At 29.0% G+C, this 22362-nt stretch overlaps 1 protein-coding gene across 1 annotated transcript; it reads right to left on the minus strand.

Moving 5' to 3' along the window:
- Window positions 1-13498: 13498 nt before the first annotated feature.
- On the minus strand, window positions 13499-20370 carry LOC126842476 (uncharacterized). The gene is made up of 13 exons (XM_050579487.1): window positions 20324-20370; window positions 18405-18469; window positions 18215-18324; window positions 17955-18123; window positions 17637-17725; window positions 17304-17494; window positions 16939-17202; window positions 16687-16824; window positions 15075-15227; window positions 14913-14982; window positions 14569-14850; window positions 13857-14116; window positions 13499-13605 (listed from the first exon to the last, which is right to left on the minus strand). The coding sequence occupies exons 1-13, from the start codon at window positions 20363-20365 to the stop codon at window positions 13603-13605; spliced, it is 1836 nt and encodes a 611-aa protein (XP_050435444.1). The 5' UTR covers window positions 20366-20370; the 3' UTR covers window positions 13499-13602.
- Between the last annotated feature and the right edge of the window lie 1992 nt (window positions 20371-22362).

A 22362-nucleotide genomic window follows, 5' to 3' on the forward strand; every position in this document is an offset into this window, starting at 1 on the left:
AAATGTGTAGGCAGTTTTACTAATATTACTCTAAGTGTTTATTATAAAACAAGTTATTTTGATTATTCCTCTCATAGAAAATTCAAAATTGTGCATAATTTCTTTAGTAATGAAATCCGGAAACAGAAGAAAAATGATTTTATAAATTAAAACTAAAGCTGCTGTATTTATATATTTAACGTAATTGACTGTTAGATGGGTATATAAATATCACGGTATAGAGCCACACAGGTTTCATTTCTTATGAATTCGTCCCTATGACCGTCGATAGCACTTGTCTCTCTACGAACCTAAAATATATAGAATTTGTAAAAAAATTGCTTATATTTTTAGAAAATACACACAATTGGCGTAGAGTAATGGATAAAATCAAAAATAATATAATTTATTTCATTAGACACAGAATGAACCCAAAGAACAAAAAAAAAAATGTATAAGTTTATGGGTTTTAAAAATTAATTAGACAGTAAGAAATAAGATAATACTCCTAGAAAGACTATTTACAATATTAAAGAAGAGTATTCATTGGTTTTAGTTGAATCATAGGGAAGTTTGACCCATAGTTTGTAGGAAAGGGATTAGGAAAAGGATGATAGAGTGTGTGATAAGTTAGGTGTGCGGAAATTTATCAATGAAAGTAGAAAAGGACAACCTATTTTACTAGTGAGAAATAAAATAATAGCCAGGATATAAGTTAGGACATTAGGTGCGGAAAACAAATGGTATTATAGTAGTAATCTCAATTTATCACAAGTCTTAGTTTTGAAACTCAAATGGGTTCGCATACATTTCATTAACTTTAATTAAAAATAATGTACTGAAAAATGTTGACTGTTGTTTTAAAAAAAAAACCAAAAAAATGTACATATTTTTCAACTTAAAAATACTAGATTTTTACACTTTTTTAAAAAAATTCTAATTATTTCCAAATTTGTATGGAATATTCTTTTAACATAGTACTACCGGCAAACATTGGCAAACCAAAAAAATAGCATATACCCTTTTTCTAGAAGGGATAGAATTTATTTTTCTTTATTTCAATTTTTCAAACTAAGTTTTAGTGATTAAAGTTTGATAAGTAGACCAAAGGTATAGCTACAGTGAAGCTATTACATTATAAATATATAATATTTTCTGTGGTCAATCATTAAGGAGAACCAAAAAAAAACCATTTTTAGCGAAAAGTTATAATAAAATAATAATAATTATACAAGTATAATAAAAGAAAGTTTTTAATTTTTTAAAACATTTTTTACATTTATAACGTAGAATTTTATTATTAGATAACGCATAAGGACTTTTTGTCAAACGAAAGGATATCTTGAGGTTAATACATTACTATTTTATAATATGCATACATGCAAGCTTTAATTTTTATCAATTTTTTAAGTAATAGTTAAAATATGTGTGTGTAGATTTTGGTCCAAACCGTTGCCACCCGTAAACATGACAATTGTCTATTCATTTCCTTAAGAGTTGTTGCAGTTCGCCACCACCGGGTGGTTCAGCGTCCGTTTCTTTTTTGAAGTACCTGGTTGCACGTTCTAAAATACGTTTTAGTTCTTGTCTGGCCATTTGGGTAGTCTCTAGAAGTTCGACGTCGGCATATACGCCAGTACTAACCAAGTCCATCATGTTACCATACCGTTGACTAAACTCCATGCATGTCAGTTTGAAGAATTCTTTTCGTTCTTTCAAACCCCCCCTTTCTGACCCTCTTACTACGTCGATGGCGGCTTCCATTTGACGCACCGGCTCAGTCGATATTAAATGCAATTTAAACTTGTTGTAAATGAGTTCTATTATAGGAATGATGGTATCAAAGAGCTCATTAATATCCTTCGATGCCTTCTTCGTTACCATTTTATTTGATACATGACATAATCTACTCAACATCGAAATGCCTTCACTTTCGATCACGTTCATAAACCGAATAAATGCCTCGACGTAACGACCTTCATCTACATAGTTCTTCATCACTGCAGTCAATGATTGTCCTACGGCACGACCGATATAGGTGTCCAGTATAAAGGCCATAAAACTGTTTGTACTTTGTACATTGGTTGACAGCGAATATCCAGTGAATATAAAACTGTACCCCACATCTTCAGTAACCGTAAAGGGTGGCATCACACCGTAGTTTTCATATGGTACTTTAACGTCCGGGATACTAACGCATCTTTTCTGTGGGGCTTCTTCGGCCATGTTCGGTATATCTCGTGTATAGCACGTATTGTCCAAAAACACCAAACTCATAAATTTCCATTCTGTTATTTGCAAATTCTGAATGGTTTCCAATGTGTACATCGTTTGACAACGGCTAATACTGCATAGTGCAATAACACAGATTTGGAACACAAACATCTTTTATTCTATGAACACAATAAACTTTCACAAAAGAATAACTGCTCACTACAAAGTATATTTTATCGACTGAATCGTCATTATAACTTTCGTGGCGATCCAAAACACTTTTTACGCCTACATTAAATTTGTTTCTAACGGTAATAATTTTGGTAGTGGGTTGGAATATTTCTATGCGTTTTTTTAAAAAAACTAGAACAAACAACACGACGATATTGGATGGGTATAATGTTTGAAGTTCGTTTCTTGTACTTTCCCCCTTTTGCCCGTCCTTCCTAAAATAAAGAAACTAATTTTTTTTTTTGTATTTTTTTCACCGTAACGTTAATATTCAAGCATTTGTAAAAACGTATTATATTTGTAGTGTTATTTAAATGTAAAAAAAATACTTGATTTACGCATGGAAGATTATGCGACTTCATCGGTCACTGCGGTAGTGTTGGCTAATGTGTAGGTACTGGACTTGACTTTGGTACAATCATGCTTCGTGGGTTTCTGTAAAATCGCAACCAATTTCAATGCCAAAACGAGTTTAGGCTTTATTTGTTCAAGGTTATGTATAAAGAGCTGTTGTTATTCGCGCGCGTTTGACAAAAACAATACGGTATCGTTTCTTGTACATGGTGACTTTGGCTGGACAGAATGAAAAAGACCTATTACTCTATTTTATAATTTTATAGGTTTTACCGCGCTTAATTTTGATATATTTTTAAAAAAATCAATAATTTTAGGTTAACAACTGAATTAAAACTGTGGGAAAAAAAGGTCTAACATCTTAGAAGAATTTGAGACAGTCATAATAAACCAATCATACTGTACAAAATAAATGTATTGAAATATGAATACTTAAAAAAAATAAAATTCTTGTAACATTATTGCTTTTACATCCACTATTGACTAGTATGTAGCCATGGCTCGTCTAAGGATGATGATATTAATGACGGTGCGTTAGCTAAATACACATATATTATAATACCCATAATAATTTAAAAATGAGTGACACTGTTAAAAGAATGATGATCTAGTCTTAATCATTAGTGAGCAACATCTGCGGCTAATTGCGAAACTATTGACCGATCTAGAATTTTTTTTTACATAAAATACATCGATTATTCCGCTAGATAGTACTTGTAAGATGAAATATAAGAAATTATATAATTTAAAAAAAAAAATACTGTTTCAAATAAGCAACATATAGCAATATAACAATAAAGTGACACATTAACCCCATAACTCAGGGCAAGTGCAATTTTTATTTTATTTTTTTATTTTATTGTAAATCCATTGTTGTTACATTAAAACAAGATATACATAAATAACAATGAGATTATCTACCTTCTAAAAGCAAGCTTGTGTTGAAGGTAGAGAGCGACAGTTTACTTACAAATAATAATTGAATAATAATGAAAGAAAAATAAAATAAAATACTAAGGTGTACATAGTAACTAATTGTAAACGTATAAATAACTTATTCTTAGTTCAATAATAACCAGTTATTAATAGTTATTTTAACACTTTTATGTTTATCGATTTTATTCTTTTTTATAATAACAGGCATAAAATTTAAATAAGTAGGACCCAGGTAGTCCACGAATTTTTCACCAAATGCTTTTTTTAAATACATCACATTCCCAACCTAACCCAGATAACGAATACTAGAGACTCTTATAAACGTTTTGAATTTTTTATCATTGCATGAGTTATTATTATCGCACACATGAATTTTTAATGTATCAAAATTATCTTCTCTATCATTAATCATGAAATTCCTAAAAATTAAATTTTATTAACAGTATTGAGTTTATATCCACCATTGAATAGTATTCAAATCCATGACTGATCTAAGGATGATGGTACTAATGACGATGCATTAGCCAAATACACTAATATTATTATACCCACAACAATTTAAAAATGAGAGACACCGTTAAAAAATTATGATCAGCTCTTTATCATTATTAAACAACATCAGCGGCTAATTAGTTTGTTTCAAATAAGCAACATAGCGCATTGAAGGGTTAAATTGGTGTACTGAAATGTATTACCTGTGAACATAAAAAAATAGAATTTCATTTGTTCTGCTAAAGTACTAAGACCTAATATGTTTGATACATTTTTTCCCAACTGTATAACAAGAGAGCAGATTTTCAGGTTTTAACACATAATAATTTCGGCGTGGAGTTGAGAAAATATTGTTTTTACAATGATGAGTTTTTATTTATTAACAGATGAAAACCATTTAAAACGAAAAATTATAATAAAATAATAATAATTATACAAATATTATAAGGTAATTATTTAATTTGTTTAAATTTCATATGCATTTATAGCATACATTTTTTTATTAGATAACACAGAAGTAATTTTTGGCAGTCAATTTTGAGGTTAAATATAATATAATACTATTTTATTATAAACATTTATGCAAGCTTTAATTTTTATCAATTTTTCAAATAATTACATTAAAAATGTGTGTGTAGATTTTAGACTAATCCGATGTCACTTGTAAACATTATAATTGGCTATTTTTTTCCTCATTTTGGAGTTGATGCAATATATTGAATTCGACAACACCACCGCTTGGTCCAGCGTCCGTTTCTTTTTTAAAGTAATTGGTTGCACGTATCTTAATACGGGTTAATTCTTGGTTGGCTTTGAAGGGAGTCGGTAGATGTTCGACGTCCGTATATACGCCAGTACTCACCAAGCCCATCATGTTACCATACCGTTGACTAAACTCCATGCATGTAAGTGTGAAGAATTCTTTTCGTTTTTTCAAACCCCCCCTCTCTTTCACCCTTACTACGTTGATGGCGGTTACTATTTGACGCACCGGCTCAGTCGATATTGAATACAATTTAAACTTGTTGTAAATGTGTTCTACTATAGGAACGATCGTATCAAAGAGCTCATTAATATCCTTTAATACCTTATTTGGTATTATTTGATTTGATACATGACATAATCTACTCAACATTGAAATGCCTTCACTTTCGATTACGTTTATAAGCCGAATAAATGCCTCGAAGTAACGTTCTTCTTTTACACAGTTCTCCATAACTGCTTGCAATGTTTGGCCTACTGCAAGACCGCAATAGGTGTCCAGTATAACGGCCATAAAACAGTCTGTACTTGGTATATTGGCTGTCAGCGAACTTTCAGTGGAAAAAATATTACGGCTCAGATCTTCAGTAACCGTAAAGGGTGGCATCACACCGTAGTTTGCATATGGCACTTGAACGTCCGGGATACTAACGCATCTTTTCTGGGGGGCTTCTTCGGTGTGGTTCGGTTTATCTCGTGTATAGCACGTATTGTCCAAAAACACCAAACTCATAAATATCGACTCGGTTTCTTGTAAATTTCGAATGGTTTCCAATGTTATCATCGTTTGACAACGGCAAAGACTGCATAGTGCAATAACACAGATTTGGAACACAAACATTTTTTATACTATGAACTCTAAGAACTCTCACAAAAGCATTTATGCTCACTATTAAGTATGTTGTATCGACTAAATCGTCGTTTAATTTACTTGAAAATCCAAAACACTTTTTACAACTACAATAAATTTGTATCTAACGCTAATAATTTTGTTAGTGTGAAGTAATATTTTTATTCAATTTTTTAGAAAAACTAGAACAAATAACAAGTCGATTTTGGATAGGTTCAATGTTTGATGTTCGTTTCATGTACTTTCCCGCTTACCGTCCTTCAAAAAATAAAGAAAATAATTTATTTTTTGTATTTTTTCACCGTGACGTTAATACTTAAGCATTCGTATAGGCGTATAAAATGTTTACGTTTATTTAAATGTAAAATCATGTACAATCATGCTATGCTGGTTTATACCTTATTCGGTTAGACTTTACATATTTAGTTTAAGCTATACAAAAAAAAAAAATCGAAAATCAGATAATGTTGACGGGAGTATGGGTAATAATTATTATAAAAATTTGAGGCTTTTGCCGTATTGCTAAAAATTCTACACACTACAGGATGTATCAAATATAATGGTGTAGCTTTTAACGGCTGTAGGTTGAGAAGTATTGGACCTGGTAAGGCTTGAATGAAAGTGAGAGTTGTCAAGTTTGGAATGACTGCCACTAGACGTCTTACCGCGTTCCCGTTTGTGTCGGCAGCCTTCATTGTTCAGTTTGTTAAGATTTATCGTATAAACACTTAATTTTCAATTTTTCATAGTCTATAATTTATAGATATCTATATACACCTAAAGATAAGTTTTAATGCGCCAAATTTTCATATACTTTTTCAAAAATAAATATATTAATTCCATATACTCTTAACAAATTAAAAACGAGGAATACCGTTATAAAAATAATGATCGGGTATTTATTATTTTTAAACAACGTCCGCGGCTAATTACGAAACTATTGGCTGATCTAGAATTTTTTTTTTATCAAAAACTTCTCGATTTATCCGCTAGATAGTACTAGTATGATGAAATATAACAAATTAAATAATTAATTAAGAAAAAAGATTATTTCAAATAAGCAACTTGGCGCATTGAAGAGTTAGAGATTATATACAGATTTGAAAATTTTAAATATTTAGTTTACCACTCTTAATACAGTATTATGCATGTTTCATCCTGAACAACTTACCTACTTTTAAAACATAAGCTTCGAATACTATAATTTATAAATAATGAACAATTGTTTTTATTCCCAACGTATAAACTAGGTAAAAACGATTTATATATACTAATAACAAAATATGTCAAAACAAAAAACCCAATTTTTTATCCATAGAATTGCAATTTTATACATGGCTTTTACATTGTTTAAACAAAGGTTAAAATAATAATATATATATTTTTTTTTATTGAATCAAGACCTAGGAGGGCACCGACGGTAGTCATTTCTCCCCCCCCCCCTCCAGGTATCTTTTGTTTATTAAAACAATGATTTATTGTGTTGTTTTCCTTATAAAGTTATTAACAACATAATGAAACTACTCTGCAACCTGTTTGAATCTGTGGAGCGAGGATGGTTAGTATAAAATACCGATAAAAATAATAATTGTAAAGCCAAAAATATGTTTATAATTGTATTTTAATTTATTTTTTGTATACATTTGTATGGTATATTCTTTAAACATTGTCCTACCGGTAAACATTGGCAAACCAAAAAAATAGCATAAACCAATTAATTTCTAGAAGGGATAGAATTTTTTTTTCTTTATTTCACTTTTTCAAACAAAGTTTTAGTGATTAGAGTTTGAAAACTAGACCGTAGGTATAGCTACAGTGGAGCTATAACATTATATATATATAAAATATACTGTAGTCAAACATTATGTTATTACGAAGAACCAAAAGAAAAAAGAAAACCCTTTTAGCGAAAAATTATGATATCATAATAATAATAGTAATCATACAAATATTATGAAGAAAGTTTGTAATTTTTTAAAAAATGTTTACATTTATAACGTAGATTTTTATTATTAGATAACACCAAAGGAATTTTTGGCAAAATTTTTAGGAGATTTTGAGGTTAAATATAATATGCTACTATTTTATTACATACATTTATGCAAGCTTTAATTTTTATAAATTTTTCAAATAATTAGATTAAAAATGTGTATGTAGATTTAAGACTAATCTGATGTCACTTGTAAACATTAAAATTGGCTATTTTTTTCCTGATTTTGGAGTTGATGCAGTACATTGAATTCTTTATTACCGCCGCTTAGACCAACGTCGGTGTCTCTTGTAAAGTACTTGGTTGCACGATCTAAGATTAATTCTAGGTCAGCTATGTCACAAGTCGATAAGTTTTCGACATTCGCATATTTGCCAGTATTGACTAAGCCCATCATGTTACTATATCGTTGTCTAAACACCATTCATGTATCATCAAAGCAAATAACAAGACGACATTGAATAGGGACAATGTTTGATTTTTGTTTCATGTACTATCCCGCTTCCCGTCCTTCCAAAAAAAGGAAAACAATTTCTTTTTTGAATTTGTACCGTAACGTTAATATCTAAGAATTCGCAAAAGCATACCTAGATATTGGACTTGATTTTGGTACGATGATACTATGTGGATTTATATTGTTCAATGTTATGTTTGAAGAGCTGCTGTCATTCGCGCACGTTTGATAAAAAAAATGGTATCGTTTCTTGTACACGATGACATTGGCTGTACAGAACAAAAAAGAATTATTATTCTTTTTTATAATTTTATAGGTTTTTAATGCACCTAATTTTGATATACTTAAAAATAAATAAATCCATTAATTTCAAATTAACTAAAATCTATGAAAATAGGTCTAACATTATAGAAGAATTTGACATTTTTGTGGTTAAATATAATATGCTACTATTTTCTTATACACATTTATGCAAACTATAATTTTTATCAATTATTCAAATAATTAGATTAAAAATGTGTGTGTAGATTTTAGCCTAATCCGATGTCACTTGTAAACATTATAATTGGCTATTTTATTCCTGATTTTGTAGTTGATGAAGTATATTGAATTCACCAACACCACCGCTTGGTCCAGTGTCCGTTTCTTTTTTAAAGTATCTGATTGCACGTATTCTAATAAGGGATAATTCTTGGTTGGCTTTGTAGGGAGTCGGTAGATGTTCGACGTCCGTATATACGCCAGTACTCACCAAGCCCATCATGTTACCATACCGTTGACTAAACTCCATGCATGTAAGTGTGAAGAATTCTTTTCGTTTTTTCAAACCCCCCCTCTCTTTCACCCTTACTACGTTGATGGCGGTTACTATTTGACGCACCGCCTCAGTCGATATTAAATAAAATTTAAACTTGTTGTAAATGTGTTCTATAATAGGAACGATCGTATCAAAGAGCTCATTAATATCTTTTGATAACTTATTTGGTATTATTTGATTTGATACATGACATAATCTACTCAACATTGAAATACCTTCACTTTCGATTACGTTTATAAGCCGAATAAATGCCTCGAAGTAACGTTCTTTTTTTACACAGTTCTCCATCACTACTTGCAATGGCAGGCCTACTGCAAGACCGCAATAGGTGTCCAGTATAACGGCCATAAAGCAGTCTGTACTTGGTATATTGGCTGTCAGCGAACTTTCAGTGGAAAAAATATTACGGCTCAGATCTTCAGTAACCGTAAAGGGTGGCATCACACCGTAGTTTGCATATGGCACTTGAACGTCCGGGATACTAACGCATCTTTTCTGGGGGGCTTCTACGGTGTGGTTCGGTTTATCTCGTGTATAGCACGTATTGTCCAAAAACACTAAACTTATAAATTTGGACTCGGTTTCTTGCAAATTTCGAATGGTCTCCAATGTAATCATCGTTTGACAACGGCGAAGACTGCATAGTGCAATAACACAGATTTGGAACAATAACATTTTTTTACTTGTATTCTTTAACTGTCGAAAAAAATTTAAAACAGGTATACTATGTACAATTGTTATTCGTTATAATATGAACACTAATATTTTTTACAAAATTATAACTGCTCACTACGAAGTATGCTGTATCGACTAGAATTGTCGTTTAACTTACGTGACAATCCAAAACACTTTTTACAGCTACATTAAATTTGTTTGTAGCGGCAATAGTTTTGGTAGTGGGAAGGAATATTTCTATTACATTTTTTAGAAAAACTAAAATAAATAACAAGACGATATGGGATAGGTACAATGTTTGCTGTTCGTTTTATGTACTTTCCCGCTTCCCGTCCTTAAAAAAAATAAAGAAAAAAATTTCTTTTTTTTTGTATTTTTTCACCGCCCGGAAACACTGAATTTTTAATTTTTCCTAGTGTATAATTTACAGAAAGTTGAATTTATATATATCTAATATCAAAGCGTATTGGGGGGCGTCTTAGTTACTAATTTTCCACACAGATTTTATGTAAGCTAATAATAACTAACAAGTCAAATTAAACGCTCTATCTGGGCACTTTATTATTTTACAAGTTTTTATTTATTACATTATTGTATTAGTCTTAATGAAATATTACTTTATTATTATAACTATACAAATTGTGTTGATTCTTATCTTGTCTCGATCCACACAAATTTCAACATTGAACGCATTTTTTTTGTATTGACAAAGTTCACACGTTTATTTATTCTTTTAAGCTTTTATTCACATATAAACAAATAATAGCGCCTACTAAGTTACTATTGCTTTTTCAATACAATTTAATTTGTTGGGAAATTACAAAAAGTAATAGTTATAGTAAAAAAATAAATAGAAAATATTAAAACGTTTTGCCAAACTGCATGATATTGTGTAAAACTAATAATAACAGAATTTCACGGCTCAACAGAAATTTCATAATATAATACAATCTTTAAAACACTTTGTCCCGCGTTTTTATAAAATCACAGCAAATTTCTATGCCATGGTAATAATAGTGTTCTTTTAACTAATGTATGCAGCACGAGCTAAGGCTTTATTTGTTCAATGTCATGTTTGAAGAGCTGTTGTTATTCGTGCGCGTTTGGCGAAAACAACACCGTATAGTTTCTTGACGGAAGAGACATATTATTATTTTTTATAATTTTATAAGTTTTAAAAACTAGAAAAACTTGAAAAACTAGAAAAACTAGAAAAAATAAAAAACTAGAAAAACTAGAAAAACTAGAAAAGTTTTTCTACTTTAAATTTTTTTTAGTTTTTCAAGTGTTTCTGGTTTTTCTAGTTTTTCTAGTTTTTCTAGTTTTTCTAGATTTTCTAGTTTTTCTAGTGTTAATAGTTTTTATAGAAAAGAAAGAAAGAAACTAGAAAAACTAGAAATACTGGAAAAACTAGAAAAAATTGAAAAACTAAAAAAGCATTATAAGTTTTTATAGTTTCTCTAATTTATCAATCTTTTCTATCTTTTGAAAAAAAGACTAGAAAAACTAGAAAAACTAAAAAAACTAGAAAAACTAGAAAAAATTGAAAAACTAGAAAAACTAGAATAGTTTTCTAGTTTTTTAGATAAACTAGAAATCCTGAAAAAATTGAAAAACTAGAAAAACTAGAAATCCTGAAAAATTGAAAAACTAGAAAAAATTAAAAAACTAGAAAAAATTGAAAAACTAGAAAAATTAGAATAGTTTTTTAGAAAAACTAGAAATCTTGAAAAAATTGAAAATTTAGAAAAACTAGAAAAACTAGAAATCCTAAAAAACTAGAAAAACTAGAAAAAATTGAAAAACTAAAAAACTAGAAATCCTGACAAAATTAAAAAACTAGAAAAACTAGAAAAAATAGAAATCTAGAAAAACTAGAATAGTTTTCTAGTTTTTCAGAAAAACTAGAAATCTTGAAAAAATTGAAAATTTAGAAAAACTAGAAATTCTAAAAAACTAGAAAAACTAGAAAAAATTGAAAAACTAAAAAACTAGAAATCCTGACAAAATTAAAAAACTAGAAAAACTAGAAAAAATAGAAATCTAGAAAAACTAGAATAGTTTTCTAGTTTTTTAGAAAAACTAGAAATCCTGAAAAAATTGAAAAACTAGAAAAACTAGAAATCCTGAATAAATTGGAAAACTAGAAAAACTAGAAATCCTGAAAAAATTGAAAATTTAGAAAAACTAGAAAAAATTGAAATTAAGAAAAACTAGAAGAACTAGAAAAATTGAAAAACTAGAAATCCTGAAAAAATTAAAAAACTAGAAAAATAGAAAAATATGAAAAAATTGAAAAACTAGAAAAACTAGAAATCCTGAAAAAATTGAAAAAATTGAAAAAAATTGAAAAACTAGAAATCCTGAAAAAATTGAAATACTAGAAAAACTAGAAATCCTGAAAAAATTGAAAATTTAAAAAAACTAGATTTTATTACAACTGAAAGTGATAAAATCACTTTTAAATAAACGCTTCGATGCGAATCTGTGGGTAGTATGTTCAAACCAGTTATAGCGGCTTAGAAGATATCGTGGGACCAGCAATAATGCACTTAAAATTTAATATTTAGTCTTGTGCAGGGTGAATACGATAAGGGTTGATCGTCTGTCTATAAAAATGTACTGTCATAGTTACCCATGTATCGTAATTAAAAATATAATGAAAATATTTTCATTTTACAGATTTTTAAAGAAATTGTATATGTTGTAGTTCCATTGTAGATCTACCTTCGGCCTAATTTTCAGATCTAAATCTCTAAAACTTTGCTTGAAAAAGTGAAATAAAGAAAAAAATTCTATCCCTTATAAGGGAAAGGGTTTATGATTTATTTTTTGATTTGTTAATGTTTATCGATAGTACTATATTTGAGGAACAATTCATATAAATTTGGAACATTTTCGACTATTTTTAAAAAAGTTATAGAGCATCGTAATTTTAAGTTGAAAAATTTGTACATTTTTTTCTCAATTTTTATATAAGGAATAAAAATATCTAATAATAACACTGTCATTTTTGTAACGGCAATTAACGTTTGCCTGAGCTCTATATGTTTATTCTCCATTGACTGTTTGTTAATAACATAGACATTGCTTATCATTTTTACCAAAATTTAAGTACACAACTGTGTGTGTTATGTTACAGGTTTGGACGCCCAAGACAGTCCAGCATTAGTATATTTAGATGAATAAATCAATAACCAGATTACAGTAAGTACACCTAAATGCTACATAATATCTAAATGTTCTTCTGCTGACAGAAGGGATGCCAAATAATATCAAATTTCAACTATTCGAATAAATAAATTCAAAAAATCGCATTAAAAAAAAATATTTTATTATTTGAGTAAAACATTTTTTTGTACATTCTTTGCAAATTTGTTTTACTATCATTTGTAGTTGTAAAAAAACTGACAATGAATTTAAAGCCAACGACACATGTAAGACATTGATAAATTATAATAATAACACACGTGCAAATTGAAAATATTAAAAACAAACAAAATCACTACTACAAATAAATCTTATTTAAACCATTATAAAAATAAACTTAAATTTAAAAAGTAATGACACACATGCAATTAATTTACTAAGACATTTTTAAATCGTTATTATAAAGAAATACAAAAATAAATAAATAGATAAAATAAAAAATACAGTGCATAAGTTAGACAAAAAAAAATTTTCTTTAATGTCAATTTCTTCGACAGTAAATGTAATAGAGAATATAAAAATATTTAAAATTTAGTGATTTTACGTTACGTGAACATACTCAAGTCTTATAAATTGAATGTCAGCCGAATAAAATGCATTGACTAGTATAGGATCAGTGGGGGTTTGTAACTTCCTATTCACTGAAACATGCAAATCAAAAATTATAGAAGTAATATACTATAAGGATAGTAATTATTGACACACACATAAGACGTCAAAATAGGAATGTTTGAGAACAATTGGAAATAATTGTTGTAACGCTTTACAGCAGTAAAGAAGTCTCGACTCTGGAATATAAGTCTTGACCGATGTGTCAGTGTTACTCGACGTTGTGATAGGTAGGAGTATGCTTTTGTATAGTATAATTATCCAAGCTATAAAATGAACTTACGCTAATTGTACACAATGATTTTTTTGAATCTACGCTCGACACAGTTGGTGAAGTATTCAAAGGTCTAGGCGCTACTGATGAAACGGAAACTATTTTAATGCAGTTATCATCTTCATCTTCATCTTCGCTGATAAGAGATGAGTATAGTGAAGTGTCCGGACAACTGATAATCTTTGCTTTTTTATTTTCATAATATTCATCAATGTCCTGATGGTCTTCCGTTTGTCGTCGTTTGATAGGTTCTTTTTCTTCGCTGTAATCTATGGAAAAAAAAAGATTAAAATAAAGAATGTTTGTCTATTATTTGGGTTAGGATTTAAAACGCCGAGTCAGAAAACATAATACGTTGTCGATGGGAATATAATAAGAACATTAGCTGTAAGCTAACATGTCAATAACTTTATCTTGGATAATAAATTAAATGGTGTCTTATGCAACAAATGTGCAAGTTGTTTAAATTCAAAGGAAAAAAAAGTAAGTCTGGTCACATCAGTTAATTCAGATAAATGTAATGCATTCGATAAAAAAAATCTTAAAAAGTACCTACAAAAAGACATTTCTTTGGAATTTGCAAGATGCAACCAACTAATAACAAAAATTATTTTAAACGGTTTCATTATAAATAAAAAAAACCTTTCTTTAAAACATTTTAAATTTGACGCAAATACTTTTTTTTTTTTAGACCACTAAGAAAAATTAAAATCAAACCTACCTAATTTGGTGTTTTTGACTTTATGTTTATTCGCAGGATGTGTCAATTTCCAATCTCTGTACAGGTTTATCTTTGATTCGTTGTTGGTGCTTAGATAATTGTATTCGTGCTTTTCAACCCATCGGAGATATTCTTCGAGCGAAAGTATTAAGCTCTCAGGGTTTCCCTCGGCTACGGATTCCTCGATAAGCGTACGGACTCCTTGCACAGTGTTGGCTATCATTTTGAAATTATCTTCGTTAGGTTTGAACTGGGATCTCGATCGAAACGTTTTACATATGCCTAAACAAAGTAGGAAATTGTTTTAAAAAAAGAGAAACAACAAAAAATCAACGTTATCTCACCTTTGAGCCTAGGCAATTCGTCTTCCAGATCTCTGTTTTCAAATGGTTCTCCTTTAAGACCGCCATCGAACTAGGGTAAAGTTAAAAACAAATAATTAGCTTAAAAAATATAAATCATTTACATTTTTTTACATAAGTTCTCCTGTAAAAACGCATAGTTACCTTCTTATCATTGGAAGTTTTATGATAGTACAGTCGCAGATCGGGCATTATACTGAAGTAAAAATACTCTTCGGTACCATCATTGCTTTTCCATACTGTACATTTCTCTTCTTTACATTTTACAACAATGTCCTTCATACTTTTATATTTAAACTAAAAAAAAAAAACAGTTTACGAATAATTACTTTTAAAAAAATTAGCTCTCAAAATATGTCGTAGCTTAAATTAAAAAGCCCTAACTCTATAAATACTTTGGTTTTAATCAAACTAAAAGATTCTAAAAAGCATAGAAGTTTCATGAAGATTTTTACTTTTTTTTTTGAAAGCAATATCTAAAAAACAAGCTGCATCGCATCAAGCCATTAATCTAGCATTCGGTTTGGCCTGAACCGTCCAAAGCACGCAGGCGAGTCCAGTACTATCTTGTATTTAAAATACCTACGGTAAAATTAAATTAAAATGCAACAATTTTTGTGATATTCCAAATTTTGACTTGATAATGTTGAATTTTTTTTTTATCTACCACCGTTGTTTTTTTATTTTAACTTGACTTCAAATTGTGTTAAACTCGGTCCGCGATGGTCTTACAGTAAACACACCGATTTTTAAATAAAAATATTGATATGACATCCCCCATTAAATTATCATCTTCTATATAATTACATTATGCAGTGCATCGTGTACTAAGCGTTCTTGGTGAAAGCCAACTCCAATAAAAATATTGATTAAAACGTTAGTTATTTAGTTGGTTTGACTTATAATTTTGATATTATTTTCAAGTTGTACTAATCTAATTGTTTGTGTAAATTTGACTATGAATGTTGTAAATTAACACGTCCGAACTGTACCGTGAAATATTTTGTAGGTATTTTAAATTTTAAAATCTTTGTTTATTTTTATTTAATTGTGAAGTTGGATTTAAGATATTTTAGCGGTTCATACCGATGCGCACCGATAGGACACATTTAAGAAAACCGTTTGATTGTGTGGCCGTTCACTTCTGATAACGTTATTTTTATTTATCACAATTTCCTTTTTGTTATCAAAAAAAAAAATACAAGCAATAAAAGCAGCGATATTTTCTACACTAAGCTACAAGCTTTTTTAAAGATAGGTTAGGTTAAAAAAAAAAGAAATAGTAAATAAATTGAATTTAAATTTTTAAGTCGTCAACTAAGATGTATTGTTATGATTAATTAATAATCACAAAAGTCGTAAGAAAAAAACATAAGACGGCCAAATGCAAAATAAAAAAAAAGATTATGCAAGCATGCAAACTTGTGTGACATTGGCTTTTTGGCCATAAAATAATATTAACAGCAATTATTATCCGTGAATTAGTTTCAATGAAGAATTGGTCGATATTTTGAAAAAATAAACATCTTTAATTCTTTCAACAAATACACTGTCAATATGATTATTATTATCTTATATTGATCGCATTATGTTTGCAGTTAATTTATTGTTCAGACTTTGAAATAAAAAAAAATTAAAAATAATCGCGTATGACTTGGCCGGCTATGCAAAAACTACTGTTAAATAAAATTTAAACAAGCTCCGAGGTCTACTTAACTATGGTTTTTAATATTTTATGCAGGATTATTAAACTTACCAGTACATGATCGCACAGTCCTTTAAGTAACCAGACTTTAACCAAGTATGGCAATTCAAAATATTCTTTATCGATTAATGGGTTCTTGTCGCCCACGACAGTCCAAAAATCTCGATGGATGCCGAATTCTTTGAAAACCTAAATAAAAATCACAAGTAGTTTCAATTGTAAAAAAAAAAAACAATCTTTTTTTGCCATTATAATATACGTATGGTGCCATCGTATTGATTTGTTACAAATTTAAACACTTACCTTAGCTTTGCCTTGGTCCTTTTCGTGGTAAACTTCAAACCAACTCGATATTTTTTTCGACAATTTCTCGGTCCAAACTTTGTATGACATTAAATTATTGATACATCTCTTACCGCTCATCGGCCCCAACAATAATGTCATTATTTTACTCATTAACGTCGACTCTTTAGGTATCAAAAACATCCCTTCGATTTCGCCTTGATATACATCTCCGATATGAAAAGTCCCAGCAAGAGCAGATACGAAGTTTCCGATTTCAGCCAACTGAAAAAAAATTATATTTATACAATTTTAGTATTAACGTATAATATAAATTTAAAATTGCATCGAAGCTAAAAGTATAAAATTAAATTTTTCATACAAACCTCCCACATTGAAGTTACATATTGACTGTGGCAATCAAAATCGATTTCATTTTTCCTTCTATTTAGTTCTTCTAATAACATAACACTTTTCTCAGTTAGGGCAATCTTATCCTCAATAGCGTTATGATATATCTTCAATCGTTCTGGACGACAATGAGCGACACTTTTTAATAACTTTGAATCATAATGGTCTGAAATGACAATTTAAATTTAAATAAATACCCATTATTAAAAAAATATATATATATATGTTAACAATATTCGTTTAACAGTAATACAAAATTAACACAAGCAACTACGACATCACAAATTTTGTAATAAATATGAAAATACCTTTAGGGTATAAGTATTTATAGTCGTAAGTCTTCTCCGTTTTAAATATATCCAACGCCTGTTGAACATCTGTTGTACTCTTTAGACGTCTGTAACACAATCAAATAATAATATATAACATAAATAGTTGTTTTCCTTAAGGTACAACTGTGTGATCGATCATAAGTGCGTAGGTTGATGAGATGAATTATTTAAATGAAACGTTCACTAAAATTAGCTGTTAACATAAATTGTTAAAGCCATTAGTTGTTGTACTAAATTTATTATGAGGAGGCACTTATGAACAATTATAATTTATTATTTGTAAAATATTATTACTCGTCCAGGCAAAAAATACATTCATCCAACAATTTTTCAACGTTCAAAGCAGCATAAGTAGTCTTATGTCTAGGGCCAAAATATTTGTAACAGTTCAACAAAAGACATCGTATTTCCGTAATCACATCGGCAAACGACTTGTATTCTCCGTCTTCCGCATTCATTTCGACTAAAATTATAGATTATATTTATTAGACTATTTTTTAAAATCCAACGAAAATATGACAGCGTTTACTATAAACGTTTTATTTTATACATACTCTCGTATAAGTCTCTGTTGTCTCTTTTATCAATGTATTCTAGGTAATCCAAATTATGAGCAATTACTTGAACACATTGTGGAGCTACTGTATAGAGTTGCCTTATTATTCTATAAATATTTGTATTATTATTATTACTGTTTCAAAATATTATTTGTAAATTTGAAAAATAAAATAATTTAATGCTTACAATATGGCTTGGTGTAGTTCTTGCTTTTTTTCATCCACAAAATTCGTTGACTCGTCCATGTTTACCTAAACATACAAAAATTGCGGTTTATAGATGTTATTGATTTTCAAACAAATATATATATTTATATACAGATAGATTTCCACAAATATTTAGTCAATAGAATCATGTTTTTTCCGTTGAATATTTAACACAATACTTTTAATCTCGTGTTTAATTAAATTACTATTTAATAACATATATTTTACTTATAGAAATACAGTTTTTACCTATGTTAGTGCCTGCACAACTTTAAATTGTGCTATCCTTAAGAGTTAAAATGCGATAGGTCACTACGAAACCATTCATCGCAACACAAGTAGTTTCAACGCAAATCAAATAAAACTAAACATTAGAATTTCAATAAACATATAGGTATATACCTATATTTTATTAACTAGTTTTCATAAAAAAAATAAACATTATTAATTATTTATCATATTATTATAATGTCTACTATTTTTTCATCAGTTAATAATGTAAACAATTCAATGATAACCACCACCTATATCATCCCTCTTATCACATTCGACTCTTAATCTAATTATTATTACCAAAAAAAAAAAAAAAATGATTAGCAAATCCAAGTTTACCAATGATTCGATTATAATAATACAAATAAAAATCGATAAATGTATCGATTGTATAACCTACCTAAGAAATAAACGCACAATTGTTTTTTTTAAATTAACGCTATGGCTTTTATTTTTAGTCATACTGTTATAATTTTAGAATTGCCCAAACAAAGGTAGAAAGCAAAATAGTTGACATAAAATACACTAAAAGCTATATAAATTAGCGTTTATGTATTATTTCACGGTATTCAAATAGTTTTAAATATGCCTAGTGACAATAGTAAAATTAAATGTTTTCTTTTAATTTTTAAATAAAAATATTTTTTTTTTAAAGATTATATTAAATTCAAATTAATTTCAATTTTTCTGTGTTCACTTGACTATAGAAACGACACTTATCGCATAAAATAGTTACTAAACGTAGCTTAAGTATTGTGACCAAGTTTGTTAAAATCTAAATGAAAAATTGGACATAACATTATGCCAATATCTCATAAATAGTATATGGATTATAAAACCCAGAAAAAAAAATTTTTAACATAGTAGTTATTTAAGTCAATGGTGTAAACATTTAATTGTGAGCGCAAACACAGTTCCCATAAAGTAACCGCAAAATAAAAATATTGCTGAGTAATATAGGGACAAAATACTAATTCTTTGATTGAGTTTGAACTGTTCTAAGAACATCAGAGACGAGTGAAAGTGTTTAGTTCTTTTTAAACAGCCATAAGATATAAAGACACTACGCTGCTCTGATAAAACTGAATTAGCGTTGTGTATTCTAATAATTAATTTTTGAATAAGAGTAATAAAAATGTATAAACTTATTAATTAAATTGTATAAATATCAATAAAATAAATAGGGATAGCTACTGGTAAGAACTTGTACTGCATGTTAACATGATTTTGACGCCAGAGAGTTGTCATACGAAATGTTCAAAAAATGTTGTTATTTTTTTAAAAATAATAGCTCAAACAAAAAAAATCCTTCGGGTTATTTAATTTTGTACAAATCACTCTTCATACCACCTAGTTTCATTTCAATAATTGTTGCAAAAAAAATTCGGGATCATTGTGTTATGGTAAGATAAACAGATACATTTTTCAAATTTAGTTTAGAAATTGTGGGGAATTTTTTAAATGATTATTCTCTGGACTAATATTTTAACTTGAAATTTCTGTTTGTACAAACGTTCAAAAAAAAAACAACGCTCAGAAGGACCGTCGACGAAATACACGTTGGTAATTTAAAGTGATTTAATACATTTTTAAATAAAATAAATAACAAATTTATCATTTATTTACCTGGAGGTCGGTGGTCATCATCGGATCTGCGTCAATGTCCATTAGACTTCTTTGGATAATGGAATATTCTTGAAATAAACACTGTTAGAAGAGACTCGTTACAACGTTGTGCTCGTCCGGAAACCGAATGTCGTTTGCCAAAAAACCAAAATATGATTCACCAGCTAATGTTTGGGACACGCCATTACAATAGATAAGGTCTACGGTCAAAATTTCAAATGCGCCATCTACCGCGACCAGCAGGTACCTACAACCTCTTTGGGCGTTTCCAAAGAGATTGTAAGCGATCCGTACCTGTCGTGGCGGGCTCGGGACAATTTCAAAACCGAATAATATTACCTATTATACTTCTCATCGTGTTTATGATTATAATGAAGAATGTATTTATTACCTTGGAAAAGGTTATTTTTCATATCGTTCAACTAATTAACACAACCCGCGTACATCAAGGTAAATAAAAACGGCTGTAATCGTAACTTTTGTGGGCTACAAGAGTCTTATTACTAATCGATTTTCAATGATCTCAGAGTGACCGATTTTTGTGGTTTCATCGTTTATTATTAGTTTACAATATTGTTGATTATCAATGTTTATGTTTAAACATACGAAACAATAATCAGAAGCGGACACCCAAAACAATTTGGCAAAACAAAGTTTTAGGTTTTAAATTGTTTTTTTATTGGTTTTTAGGAGAGGGAAACAAGATAAATACTTCTCCTTCCCCTCTCCTCTTTCTCGTTAAAAGCGAACCGGTTATTGGCCACTGGTACTAATATTAGTTAAAGTAATTGACATACGTTTATTTGTAATTAGTATAGTATGTTAGATAAAATTGGGTTAAATAATTGTATTATAATAACGTAATGATACAATTTTATTAAAAATTGTAACTAAAAATAACATTTTAGTGAGATCATTTTAGTTTTTTTAACTAAAAATAACATTATAATGAGATCTATACTCGATTTCGTTGATTTGTGTTTATATGTATCTATCTTTATTAAATATAATCAACAGTTTCGATAGGAACGAAATAAAAAAAGGCGAAAATTTAAGTTCAATTAAATTAATTTAAAAGTAAAAAAAAAAAAAATTGGGCTAGTTAAGAGGCAAAAAAATAGACATTATTTAACAAAAATTTATCTAGTAACAATTTTAAGTAAACCGACTAATTTTAATGAAAATAAATATTACGTTTATCTAGTTATAAAACTTTAAGTTATTTTTCTCCGAGTTATGGACCTAACCGAACGTTTTCCAGCGTTATCTATTGGGCGGATTTCAATTTTTATTTTCTTTGTGTGAAGTTTACTATTTTCTCTATGCGGGCGAAGAGGCCGATTTCTTATTTAGCCATTTGAAAATACCGTAAAAATATAAACGTGTAAACCAAAGCGTTCCGTTTTGAAATAGTGTATAGTTTTACACGCTGTTTGTTTAAAAAAAAAGTGTTGTATCACAGTGTACACTTTTTTCACACCGACCGTAGAGTAGGTGTAATACCTAATTTTCGGCGTTGGTCGTTATCATATTTCTTATCAACCAAATTGTATTATCAATAGAAAACAGTTATCAGTTGATTAATCCTACACCAAAAACACGTTTGTTTTGAAATACCACACCATTTACACTTGACGCTAATTGGTGTAATTTTTTGTCAAAACGAACAAAGCTATTATTGTACCAAAATTGAATTTTTCAATGTATTAAGTCGAAAACTTATATTTTCGACCTAAGTCGTTTGTACCAAGCATATCCAGTATATATATATATTTTATTGATATAATAATATATATTATATGCATTGATAACACACCTAAATCCCACCAGAATGGCGGACCGTCGGCTTCAATTCTTATCGCTAGTTAGCAATCTAGTTTATTATATATATCTGTGTATCAAAGTCTCTTGTACTCTCTCTTTCGTTTAACGTCTTGTACACGCTAAATAATAACAATAGTAATGTTATAATATTTGCGAACAATACAAAAATTGCAATCTTCGTACTACCGGGGGAGGGGTTGGGGGGTGTTTTAGCC

This window comes from Adelges cooleyi, unplaced genomic scaffold (genome assembly GCF_023614345.1).
Source record: "Adelges cooleyi isolate 19-005CV unplaced genomic scaffold, UGA_ACOO_1.1 ACOO_flye_CR_arks_rails_tigmint_CR_PRNA_523, whole genome shotgun sequence".
NCBI classification, from domain to species: Eukaryota; Metazoa; Arthropoda; class Insecta; order Hemiptera; family Adelgidae; genus Adelges; species Adelges cooleyi.